Raw genomic sequence first — 13,471 nt, forward strand, 5'->3', positions numbered from 1 at the left:
TGCTACACTCAGAGATCTTCTCTTTCCTCCTCCCCTTGCCCTCCCACCCCCATAAACCTAGAGACAGAGATGCTAATTGTAATTTCCCTACTGTCACCATGTGGCTAATTTGTAAAGTCTGAGAATTGCTCAGGTACCAACTGCTTTAATCAGTTAAGCAATTGGGGAGCTTTGAAAAATTTAAATTCAATTCCATCACGGTCAGCTACTTTACATTTGGTCGTTGTAATAAAATAAATGAAGGATTTTGGTTAATCCTAATTAATCCTGAGTTGAATGATATAGCTCATAACTTTCTCCATTTGATTTCACATGTATTTGGAAAATCAGAAAATTGCATAACTAATTTTGAAAGAAATATTGCAAGGACTTCTTTGAATTAAAGTAGTGGATAATTTAGCAAAAAAAAAACCTGGGCACCCCTGCTATCTTGGGTTACAGTATCACTTAATGTATTGAACATGTAAACTGGGAAGACTAGAGATTGAGTTAGCTAACCTTGAGGGTTTGGGGTAGGGAACAGAAACTGCTACATTGACTTTTACGTCCCTGAGCTAAGGAATCAAGTATTTCCTGATGGAAAGTATGTGAAGTGAGAACAGTGGCTATGATGGGCAATAAATGCTGGCCTAGTCAGCGATGCCCACATCCCCGAATGAATAAAAAAAAATGTTGGCACCCAAGGTTGGAAAGTCTGCAGAGAGTTTGTACTAGTTGAAGCAAAATCTGCTGATTTTATTCTGATAAACTATCAATCTAAACAAATTTGTTTGCTGTTCATAGGGCATTATCCAAGATGTTGTCTTCCCCTTGATGTGCTACACTGATGCAGATGAGGAGCTCTGGCAGGAGGATCCATATGAGTATATTCGAATGAAATTTGGTAAGAGCTGTTACTTTGGCTCGTAGATGGGATCATTGATTTAAAAGTGTATTTCAATTATGAAGATATAGCAGTCTCATTAAAAATTTTAATTGTCTTTTTATAAATAAAATCAGTCTTTTGACTTCCCCACCAAATTTCTGTGGTTAGTTTTTCATTACTCGAGCAAAAAGCTGGCGCTCATGTAATGACCTCGATACTACTTTGGTTCTTTTTGTCCTGCTCCCTTCTGCATTAACTCCTTGCTGTGGTATGGTTCCACATGCACTATATTGGTCTTGGATATTTCATCCAAGTAGGCATTGTTCATGTTTAGCATAGACAATAGGTGGCAGCAAGCTTTTATCCAATCACAGAGCATTACAGTTGAATCCAGTTCCACTGACCACACATGCATTTGCAGCAGGAATTGTTGGATATAGATTCTTAAGACCAGGAGTGGGGATCTGCCCATTTTTTTCTCCTTCCAAATCACCACAACTGTCTCAATCTTCTAAGTTGGCTTTATAAAAGTTTCCCCCATGTACTTGAAAATGTTTCAGTGAGCTTCTTATACTGGTACGATTAACCATTGGACACGGTCTTTGAAAAAGAAAGCTAAGATGTGCAAATTCTAAGGTTATTACAGTTCAGCTTGAATTTGGGTCATCTAATAATGGCTTGGGATATATTATCTTGAGGCTAAATTTGGTATGGGGAGATCAGTACTGTGTTTTGATTTAAATCTTAACTATTTAAAAGGTGTTCTGTTTGCAATTGGGGATTTAATAATTATTGCAATCTAGTACTTTAATTGCTGTATTTTATGTGTAGATGTGTTTGAAGACTTCATCTCTCCAACGACAGCTGCTCAGACATTATTGTTCACAGCCTGCAGTAAGAGAAAAGAAGTGAGTATTTCAGTGTGATCTTCAGATGTTGCTATTGGCTGTTTTTTTTTGTCCTACAGTTTGCAAATGTCAACACGAAATGCTGTAATTATTTACTTGCTAACTTAAACGTATACTAATTTAAAAATATAAGTGTGAAGCTTTTTGTGCTGGCTTAGGTCTCTACCATGGATTGGGTTGCATTGTGTTTGTGAGTGCTGCTTTCTAATTGCAGCTGGATTGCAGAGCTTGCAAGGACTGTTGGCTACAGGGAAACTTAAGATCATAATATGGTCTTGAAGTATTGCAAGGTAATCTTAGTTCACCAGCCTCCAATTCAATCAGCTAAGTAGCTATGACCACCAAAGTTCTCTTTAATTTTTATTTTGGAGTGCACGGGCAATTTAAATTTTTTAGTGTGGCCATAGGTGCACAGAAACTTAGAGCTGCCTGCACAGAAACTTAGAGCTGCCTGCGCAGGAACTTTTGGGTTGCTGGTGGCCACGCAGCTTCGAAGGAGCATTGGTGGCCACCTAAATGTCTTGTTGGCTTTTCCAGCATTCTGCATGTTCAGTAACAGGTTTTGAGATTGTGAATTAGCAGAATAATTCTAGTTTCCGAAAAATGAATTGATATAAAAATTAAAATGGTATGTAACTTAATTTTGTTAGACTTATGAAAGAGGCTGGGGCAAGGATGTAATAAGTGTTTCCAATTCATAGCTTTTTTCTGTTTTAAAAGTATTTCATTTTAATGAATGAATTGGAAGCAAAGCTTCCCTTTGCCCTACAATTTAATGCTGAGATCATTTGTGCTGAGTCAGATCAGTTAGAAAATCGAGCTTCCATGGCCACTGGCTATCGAAAAGTTCTTTCACAGGCCTGCCTTTTTCAGTCTTGAATGTGTCGATTTCAATGCGCAGCTCCAAAAATCTTTCGAGCACTCTGCTGTGACTGAGCCTCCGAATGTTACTGTGGTAGAGCGCGTTGCTGTACAGTGCATCAATTTCTTCCAGATAACTTTGGAATTGTCTGTGGTTGAGTGCATGAGAACAGATGAAATTTACCGTTGACACTATGACTTTCATAGCCTCATCGAAGTCTAGTGCCTTTCCACAAAGCGACTCTTGATGGATAATGCAGTGTAATCCGATTGGTTTTGCTATGCCCATTGATTCTATGTGGCTGTTAAGTCTACCCATCAGCCCGGCATTTCTCCCCATCTTGTTCCTTGTCCCGTCAGCGGTAACACACTTCAGATTTTCCCACTTCAAATCCAGATGCTCAAGTGTTCTGCAGGCATTCGTAAAAATGTCTGCCCCTGCAGTACTGTCTTTCATACTATGCAGCCCTGCCAGTTCCTCGGTAATGTTGAACGATTCGTCAATACCACGAATGAATACAAGCAACTGAGCTGTGTCGACAATGTCATTACCCTCGTCCAAAGCAATAGAAAAAACATCAACATTTTGGGCATAACCTTGTAATTGTATCAACAGGTCGTCACCTTAGTCCTCTATTCTTCTAATAACTATTCTTCTGCTAGCTGACAGACTCACTTCTTTGAAGAGGTTTCGCTTTTCTGGGTGTATTTCCTCGACTACTTATAGCATGCACTGCTTGATAAACTCCCACTGTAAAAGGCTTGCTGCCTGCTACTATTAACTGAGACAGTCGGTAGCTAGCTCTAACTGAGGCAGCGTTTTCCTCAAATTTCCTTTTGAAGAGGTTTTGCTGGCATTTGAGGGATTTTTTCAGCTGCTCAAATTTTCCTTCCTGCGTTCACCCGTATATTGAGAGAACCTGTCCTGGTGTTTTGTCTCGTAATGTCTTCTAATGTTCCTTGTAAACTGTAATGGTTTCTTGGCATATCAAGCAAATAATTTTATCTATGTGAGGGACACAAATATTCGCCTGACCACTTTTCACTAAATTTGCGACATTCTGCATCAATCTTTCATTTCTTTGACATGATGGCTTAATGATGTGGTGTTTTAAAATGGCGTCAACAAAAATATTGAAGTCTGATGTAGAGTGGGCACTGTTGCAATGCATTCTGTTTAATAGGCCTATTCGCTACTTGCCTTTGGCTGGCCTCAATAGTTGTGCACTTTACAATTGAACCATTGAGAGTAGAGAGACATCAATGCATCGTGGGCTTGCGTTTTTCTGCTGTGTGGTCAGATTTATACCCGTTTCCATAAGCCGTACCTTAATGCTTATTAAGTTGATTTATGCGGTTGATTTTTTGTTAAGCATTTGTCGGGGGGGGGTGTGGTGGCGCACGCGCGCGGCTGGTCAGAAAAATTAATTGGGCTACGTTTGTCCTGCGGGCCATACTTTGGGGACCCCTACCGAAGAGGATTGGAATTCTGCGAGAATTTCCAGTTGTTGAATTCCTGGCCAACTGAAAATATAGTTAACTGTTGGACTATTACACTAAACATAGCATAGCTGGAGGTGTGCAAACTGTTCCAAAGCCATGTCTTGGAAGGAAGTCTCATCTTCAAAATACTTTTGCACAAAAAAGCATTTGTTTCTGCTTTATTGTTTGAATTAATGTGTGCATTATCTATTTACTACTATCACTGTGTTTGTCTTTTAAATTAAATGTATTTATCCCCTTGTTATTTCCATTTATTGTTCGTGCTACAATATTGTGTACAATAATTAAGGCTTTTTTTTTAAATCAGGTATTGCAAAAAACAATGGGATTCTGTTACCAGATACTCACAGAACCAACTGTTGACCCCCGGAAGAAAGATGGAGCTTTGCACATGATTGGCTCCTTAGCAGAAGTACTATTGAAGGTGATTAATGTAGTGGTACATAATGGAAAGCTCTAAATAATTACATAGTTGCTGTGTGCTGTCTCGCCCTGACAGAAAGAGAGTGGACTTCAATGCTGAACATTACAAATGTGAGGTAGTGTTTTGCAGTATGTTGTGACTCCAAATTTGATACAGTGGAATGGGTTTGTACCTCTGGTGCCCTCCATGTCACAGATTAAATGACCTTGGCTAATGTGCATTGGGGAAGAGGCAAGCAGATATCAGTTGTTTCCCCACTTGTATGGGTAAACTAGGGAGGCGTTGAAAGGCTGATCATCGTTGTGCCACTTTTGCATGGTTCCCAAACGTTGACTCGTGACAGCATCCTGGAAGTGAAGGATCTGTTGATTGCAGTTGGTGGTTTTGTTTTTATTTCCTGGGAATTTTGTTGCTGGCAAGGACACATTTATTGCCCATCCCTAACTGCCCTTAAGAAGGTGGTGATGAGCTGAGAACTGAGTGGCTTGTTAGGCCATTTCGGAGGGCAGTTAAGAGTTCTACCACATTGCTGTAGGGTCTGGAATCACGTGTAGGCCAGATAGGTAAGGACAGCAGATTTCTTCCCCTGAAGGACATTCGTGATCCAGATGGGTTTTTACGACAATCTGGTAGTTTCATGATTGTCGTTACTGAAACTAGCTTTTTAATTCCAGATTTATTAATTAATTGAATTTAAATTTCCTCCAATTGCCATGGTGGGATTTAAACTCCTGTCTCTGGAGCATTAGTCCGGCCCTCTGGGTTACTATCCATTAACATTAAAACTATACTACTATCCCCTGGCCAAGGAGGCTGTTGGAGCGGGAGCACCAAATTTTAAGAATGCATAGGTTCACACAAAAAAATATTTATTTTATGTTTGTCCACAATTGATGATCTATATGCAATCTCAATTTTAAATTTATTTAACCAGCAATGTTTGTTCCTGAAACAGAAAAAGATCTACAAGGATCAGATGGAATTCATGTTGCAGAACCATGTGTTCCCACTGTTCAGCAGTGAGCTGGGCTACATGAGAGCAAGGGTGAGCGTTTGTACATTTTGTTCCCCATTTCATCCCTTTGCAATTGATCATCACTCTGGCGAATGTAAGTTTAATCTTTCCCCCTCTTGCTTCCATGTCGTGCTTCATCAAATTGTTTAGGTGAGAACTGACTAAGGTTACTCAGCTGAAGCTAATCAATAATGACAGAGATCTATTATCAGAATCAGTACTTTACAGGGTCTGAAGTAAGTCCAATTGTATTATTGCTGAATATTCTTGAAATTTTAACAATATTTTAGGGATAAACCTGCACGATTGTCAGTTTTCTGTGAAAACTGTTAATTGTGGCCTTTATTGTATTTTTCTTTTATACTTGGCAAGATGTAGCTGTTTCAAGGTGGGTGTTTGGCAGTGTTAGGGGAGGATGCTGAGCTTTGGCAGCATTGAAGTAGGGGTCCTGGAGTTAGGCAGACTTGGGTGGGGTGGTGGGGAATAAAGCACTTCAATGCCCTGTTGGATAGCTTTATATGTGCGGTAAAGGTCTGCAAAGGAAACCTGACCGAGCCCGAATGCTGGACCCAGAAGTGTGGTCCGACCCCACCCGGAGCCAACGACGTGTCGGGGTCGGGTCGCACCTCCGGGTCCGGCATTCGGGCTCGGTCGGGTTTCCTTTGCAGACCTTTAGCGAGGAACATCCTGATCTCTATTTGGGAGAGGGAGCAGAGGGGGTCGCTGGGTTTAGAAGCAATGGAGAACATAGGAAATAGGAGGAGGAGGCCATTTGGCCCCTCGAGCCTGCTCCACCATTTAATAAGATCATGGCTGATCTTAACTCTACTTGCCTGCTTGACCCCCATAACCCCTGACTCCCTTGTAGATCACAAATCTGTCTGAACCCAGCCTTGATTGTATTCAATTGCCCAGCTTTCACTTAATTCTGGGGTAAAGAATTCAGGAGATTAGCAACCCTCTGAAAGAAGAAATTCCTCCATCTCAGTCTTAAAAGGGAGACCCATTATTTTGAAACTGTGCCCCCAGTTCTAGATTTCCCCCATGAGGGAATATATCCTCTCAGCATCGACCCTATGAAGCCCCCTCAGAACTGTATATGTTTCAACAAAGTCACCTCTCATTCTTCTAAACTCCAATGAGTATAGGCTCAACCTTTCTTCAAGACAACCCCTTCATCCCAGGAATCAGCCAAGTGAACCTTCTCTGAACTGCTTCCAATGCAAGTATATCCCTCCTTAAGTAAGGAGACCAAAACTGCATGCAGTACTCTAAATGCAGTCTCACCAATGCCCTGTATTTGTAGCAAGGCCTCTGTACATTTATAATCCGTCCCCCTTGCAATAAAGGTCTACATTCCATCTGCCTTCCTAATTGCTTGCTGTACCTAGAAATATAGAAAAAATAGGAGCAGGAGTAGGCCATTTGGCCCTTTGAGCCTGCACTGCCATTCAATATGATCATGGCTATCATCCAAACTCAGTACCCTGTTCCCGCTTTCTCCCCGTATCATCCCTTTAGCCCTAAGAACTATGTCTAACTCTTACTTGAATATATTTAATGATTTGGCCTCTGCTTTCTGTGGTAGAGATTCACCACTCTTTGGGTGAAGAAATCCCTCCTCATCTCAGTCCTAAATGGCTTACCCCTTATCCTTAGACTGTGACCCCCTGGTCCTGGACTCCCCTGCCATCGGGGCCATCCTTCCTGCAACTAGTCTGTCCAGTCCTGTTAGAATTTTGTAGATTTCTATGAGATCCCCTCTCATTCATCTAAACTCTAGCGAATACAAGCCTAATCATTAATCATTACCTGCACGCTAACTTTTTGTGATTCATGTGCAAGAACACACCCATCCCTCTGTACTGCAGCATTTTGCAGTCTCTCCATTTAAATAATCTGCTTTTCTATTCCTGTCAAGGTGGACCATTTCGTATTTTGCCCATTCACTTGAGCCACCTGTATCTCTTTGCAGGCACTTTGTGTCCTCCTCACAATGTGCTTTCCCACTTATCTATCATCCACAAATTTGGCTACAATATACTTGGTCCCTTCGTCCAAGTCATTTAGTATGGATTTTAAATAGTTCAGGTCCTAGCACTGATCCCTATGGCACTCCACTAGTTAGTTTTCCAGCATTTACTGGTTCCCCTTTAATCCACCCAGCTTATTACATCCTCAAAGAACTCGAAATGGAAATCGCATTTGACAAATTTATTAATAAAACTATGATGACTCTGCCTGATTGCATTATGATTATCTAAATGTATTGCTACTACTTACTCGATAATGGATTCTAGCAGTTTCGCCAATGATAGATATTAGCCAACCGGCTTATAGTTTCCTGCTTTCTGTCACTCCTCCTTTCTTGAATAGAGGTGTTACATTTGCAGTCCAAAGATATAGGAGGTGGTATCTGTTGGTATTAGGAAGGGATGAGCCATGAATCAAGTGGCGGCAGATCAACATCCTTCTGCCTCTTGCCGCCCAGAGTTTTTCAGTTCTCAATGAATCATTGCTAGCTTGTAGCTGGTTTTCAGCATTGAATGATAGTTGTGTAAACTATGGAATAGAGGGCTAGCTTGATGGGCAAAGACCATAAAATAATTGTGGGTCAGTGAAGGCTGGGAATGGTAAATATATAGGCTTTGATGAAAAGCAGCCTTGGGGAGAAACTAGAAAATAATTTTGAATAAATTTCACAATAGTCAATTTGTAATCGTGTAAAGGCAGCGAGGGAGAAAGAGTTTAAGTGTGTTCAAGAAAACTACTTGTGTTTCCAACCCAACTTGAAAGGAGACATTGTTGGGTCTGATTCTGGGGAATGAGGTGGGTCAAGTGGATCAAGTGTAAGTAGGGGAGCATTTAGGGAACAGTGATCATAGTGCCTTCATGTTTAGAATAGCCATGGAAAAAGACAAGGAGCAATCTAAAGTAAAAATACTTAATTGGAGGGGGCTAATTTCAGTGGGTTGAGAACAGATCTGTCCCAAGTATAACAATAGAAAATGCTGGAAATACTCAGCAGGTCTGGCAGCAATCTGTGGAGAGAAAACAGAGTTCAAGTTTCAGGTCAATGACCTCATCAGATCTGGGAAAAGTGAGACTGAAACATGCAAAGAAAAGGAATCAAAATGGGATTATGGTCTGTAATTGTTGAACTCAGCTCACATGGCTGTAAATTGCCTTATTGAAAATTGAGATGCTGTTCCTTGAACTTGTGTTGAGCTTCATTGGAACACTGCAGTAGGCCAAGGATAGAGATGAGAGCAAGATGGCGAATTAAAATGGCAGGCTATCAAAGCTCGGGATCATGCTTAAGGGCTGAACGGAGGGCAATCTGTGTTTGGCCTCCCCAGTGTAGAACAGGCTGCATACAGGATATTAAATTGAAAGAACTACATATTAATTGATGTTTCACTTAGAAGAAATGTTTGGGGCCTTGTACAGTGAGGAGAGAGGAGATAAACGGACAGATGTTGCATCTCTTATGCTTTCGTGGAAAGGTGCTATGGGAAGGGGAGTGGGCGAGGTGTTGGGGTGTTAGAGGAGTGAACCAGGGTGTCGGGGACGGAACAGTCCCTACCGAATGTTGAAAGGGGTGGGGCGATGTGTTTGGTGCTGGCATCATGCTGGAGGTGGCAGAAATGGCGGAGGCTGGTGGGGTAGATGAGGAGGACAAGGGGGAGCCCTATCATGGTTCTGGGAAGGGGTGAGAGCAGAAGTATGGGAAATGGGTCAAACCTGATCAAGGGCCCTGTCAACTGTGGTGGGTGAAATCCTTGGTTGAAAAAGGAAGACCTATCCGAAGCGTGGTGTGGGAGGTTGCAACATCGGAACAGATGCAATGGAGAAACTGGGAAAATGGAATGAAGTCCTTATAGGAGGCAGGGTGTAAGGAAGTGTAGTTGAGGTGGCAGTGGGAGTCTTTGGGCTTATAATGAATATTTGTTGATAGCCTATCCCCAGAAATGGAGACAGGGAAGTCGAGGAAGGGAAGAGTTGGAGATGGACCATGTGAAGGTGAGAGAAGGGTGGAAATTGGAAACAAATTTGATGAAATTTTCCAGTTCCTGGTGAGAGCAGGAAACTGCATCGATACAGTCATCCATGTACTGGAAAAAGAGTGAGGGAGGGGACCTGAGTAGGACTGGAACCAGGAATGTTTCACGCATCCCACTAAAAGGCAGGCATAGCTAGAACCCATGTGGGTACCCAGAGCAACATATTTTATTTGGAGGAAATGAGTGGAGTTGAATAAGAAATTGTTCAATATGAGAATGGGTTCAGCCAGGCGGAGGAGGGTGGTGGTAGATGGAAACTGGTTGGATCTCAGTTTGAGGAAGAAGTGGAGAGCCCTCAGACTGTCCTGGTGGGGGATGGAGGTGTGGAGAGAGTGGACATCCATGGTGAAGAGGAGACGGTTCGGGCCAGGAAATTGGAAACTGTTGAAGAAGGGCATCGGAAGAGTCATGAATGTAGGTGGGGAGAAAAAAATAGTCAAGATAGGAAGCAATCCATTCGTTAGGGCAGGAACTGGCTAAAAGGATAGTCTACCTGGGCAGTCCTGTTTGTGGATGTGGGAAGTGGGTAGAAGTTCGAGGTTGGGGGATAATGAGGTTGGAATCTGTGGAGGAAGGATCTTTCAGAGGAGATGAGGTCAGTGACAGTTCTGAATATAGTGGCTTGATGTTCAGTGGTGGGATCATGGTCCAGGGGGAGTTAGGAGAAGGTGTCAGTTGGCATTCAGCCTCTGCTAGGTGGAGGCAAGTTCGCCTGACAAAGCAGCACCCAGGTCCCAGTTAAATTGAAATCCAAGATTGGCAGGCAAAAGTGTAGTTGAACAAGGGGCTGTCTTTAAAGAGGAGATAGTTTGGTACAGTTGAGATACATTACCATGGGAGGGAAATGTAGGGTAACCAAAGTCAGAGCTCCCAGATGACAGCGATAGAAAGTGAGATGAAGGAGATAGAGGGTGGATGACGCATGCTAGGTTGATGAAACAAGTGAGAACCAGACTGAATACAGAAAGTTTAGAAAGGAAGTGAGAAAGGAAATCAGTGGCAAAGAGATTGTATAAGAGACTGGCAGCTAACATAAAGGGGAATCCAAAAGTCTTCTATAGGCATATAAATGGTAAAAAAGTGGTAAAAGGAGGAGTGGGTTCAATTGGGGACTGAATGAGAACTACGCATGGACGCAGAGGACGTGGCTGAGGTACTAAATGAGTACTTTGCATCTGTCTTTACCAAGGAAGATGATGTCAAAGTCACAGTGAAAGAGGAGGTAGTTGAGACACTGGATGAGCTAACTATTGATAAAGCAAAGTTTATTAGAAAGGCTGTCTCGACTTAAAAGTTAAGTCACCGGGACTGGATGAGATGCTGCTGAGGAGACTGAGGGAAGTAAGGCACTGGCCATATCTCCAATTCTCCTTAGTTATAGGGACAGTGCCAGAGGACTAGAGAATCGCAAATGTTTACACCCTTGTTCAAAAAAGGGTGTAAGGATAAGCCCAGCAACTGCAGGCCAGTCAGTTTAACCTCGTTGGTGGAAAAACTTTTAGAAACAATAGTCCGCGACAAACTAACAGTCAATTGGAAAAATATGGATTAATTAAGGAAAGCCTAACTTGATTAAATTTTTATGAGATAACACAGATGGTTGATGAGGGTATCAGAGTTGATGTGGTGTACATGGAGTTCCAAAAGGCTTTAAATAAAGTGCCACGTTATCAGCAAAGTTAAAGCCCATGGAATAAAAGTGGTAGTGGCAGCATGGATACAGAGTTGGCTGAATGACAGGTGACTGTACTGGTGAACAGTTGTTTCTCAGACTGGAGGAAGGTACACAGTGGGATGCTGGGACCACAGCTTTTCTTGATATATGTTGATGACCTAGACTTGAGTCTGCAGGACACAATTTCAAAAAACTTGGACGTCTTGTCAACTGTGAGGAGGATAGTAATCGACTTCAAGCGGACATAGACTAGTGGAATGGGTGGACACATGGCAGATGAAATTTAATGCAGTTATGTGTGAAGTGATACATTTTGGTAGCAAGGGTAAGGAGAGGCAATATGAAATAAAGGATACAATTCTAAACAGGGTGCTGGAGTAGAGGGACCTGGAGGTAGATGTATACATGTTGAAAATGGCAGGACTGATTGAGAAAGTGGTTAAAAAAGCATTTAGGATCCTGGGCTTTATACATAAGGGCATATAGTACAAAAGCAAGGAAGTTATGGTATAAAACACTGATTCAGCCTCAACTTGTGTATTGTGTCCAATTCTGGTCACACTTTAGGAAGGAGGCGAAGGCATTGGAGACAGTGCAGGAAAGATTCGCAAGAATGGTTCCAGGGATGAAGAACTTCAGTTACCTGAATAGATTGGCAAAGCTGGGTTTGTTCTCATGAGAGAAGAGAAGGTTGAGAGGAGATTTGATAGAGGTGCTGAAAATAATGAAGGGTCTGGGTAGAGTAGATGGGGGAAAACTGTTCCTGTTGGCTTAAGAGTCGAGAACCAGAGCACATGAACTTAAGATGGTGGCAAGAGAGCCAAATGCGACATGAAGAATAACTTTTTTGTGGAGTGTCTGGTTAGTTTCTGGAATGCACTGCCGGAGTGTGTGGGAGAGGCAGATTCAACCATGGCTTTCAAAAGAATTGAATAATTATCTGAAGAGAGAGAATTTGCAGGGCTACGAGAAAAGGGTAGGGGAGTGGGCCCAGCTGAGTTTCTCTTGCAGAGAGCTGGCATGGACTTAATGGGCTGAATGGACTCCTTCTGTGCAGTAATCATTGTCTAATTCTATAAGAACCAGAATAATGGTTCTAGTAATTGCACTTTAACAAGGTTTGAACAGCTGTGCCTGCCTGATATAGCTATAGCATCTAATATGGCCTCGTCATTGATGTTAGTTGCCCAGTATAAACAGCTTGCCACATTGAAAGCAGGTAATGTAAGTGGTAGGGAATATAACACAAAGTAAAACTCACTGATTTTATCATTTCAGGCTTGTTGGGTCCTTCATTCATTCTGTGAGGTTAAATTTAAGAATGACCAGAACCTGCAGACTGCACTAGAGCTGACCCGAAGATGCCTGATTGAAGATAAAGAAATGCCTGTAAAAGTGGAAGCTGCTATAGCTGTTCAGGTCCTCATCAGTAACCAGGAGAAAGGTAATAAACAGTTTTGAACTTTAAGGTGAATGCTATATTGAAGGAGGTATTTATCCGTTCTGCTCCATATATGACTTGGGAAAAAATTATAATTTTTCCAGGGGAAATGTGAACAGCCATAACAGGTACAATATCCTTAAAATTGTTGTCCTTAACATTTCTAAATTAACTCAACGCTACACTGAATTTTTACCATTTCAACAATGCTCACGTGGTTAGTGCAAGTGCAGATTTTCTCTCGAGTTTCACATTTGCTATTCAACAAATGAACTGGTTATTTATCTCTTCTGTTCATGGAACCTTGCTGTGAGCAAATCGACTGCTGCCTACTTAAGTGATTGCATTTCAAGAAGTAATGCATCAGCTGTGAAGGACGTAGGACATTCCAAGGATGTTGAAGATACTAGAAAACACAACTTCCTTCCCCTCTCCTGTCCTTAGCCAAGGAGGGTAATCTTACCTAACTTGCCAGACAGGAAATGGGCTTCAATGGAGTATTAAATCAGGTGGGGTGTAAAACAAGCAGTTGACCTGAACCCACCTCTTTCTTGCCTGGCAGACTGAGTTAAAATTACTGTCTAGGTGTTTGGGGAAATGTGTAACCTGTCCCATTGTGGCACTGGAGCATTTTCTTTAATTGTACAGTTTGAAGCATGCAGATAGCCAGACAATACGTTGGAGAATATTGGGGCTTTAAAAAGAGGTTAAGTTC

General features: G+C 41.9%; 1 protein-coding gene across 3 annotated transcripts in view; it reads left to right on the top strand.

Annotated features, from left to right (window-relative positions):
• ipo7 (importin 7) overlaps window positions 1–13,471 on the top strand; it is an 83,069-nt gene that overhangs the window by 42,552 nt on the left and 27,046 nt on the right. For all 3 annotated transcript variants that reach the window (XR_010976360.1, XM_068046373.1, XM_068046374.1), the window contains exons 10-14: window positions 784–883; window positions 1,697–1,773; window positions 4,445–4,561; window positions 5,517–5,606; window positions 12,594–12,759. Coding sequence is in view for 2 of the 3 variants with exons in the window: in XM_068046373.1 (XP_067902474.1) it covers window positions 784–883; window positions 1,697–1,773; window positions 4,445–4,561; window positions 5,517–5,606; window positions 12,594–12,759 (550 nt within the window). In the remaining variant the exon portion in view is untranslated. The remainder of the gene's footprint in view (window positions 1–783; window positions 884–1,696; window positions 1,774–4,444; window positions 4,562–5,516; window positions 5,607–12,593; window positions 12,760–13,471) is intronic.

Source organism: Heterodontus francisci, chromosome 14, assembly GCF_036365525.1.
Source record: "Heterodontus francisci isolate sHetFra1 chromosome 14, sHetFra1.hap1, whole genome shotgun sequence".
Classification (NCBI taxonomy): Eukaryota; Metazoa; Chordata; class Chondrichthyes; order Heterodontiformes; family Heterodontidae; genus Heterodontus; species Heterodontus francisci.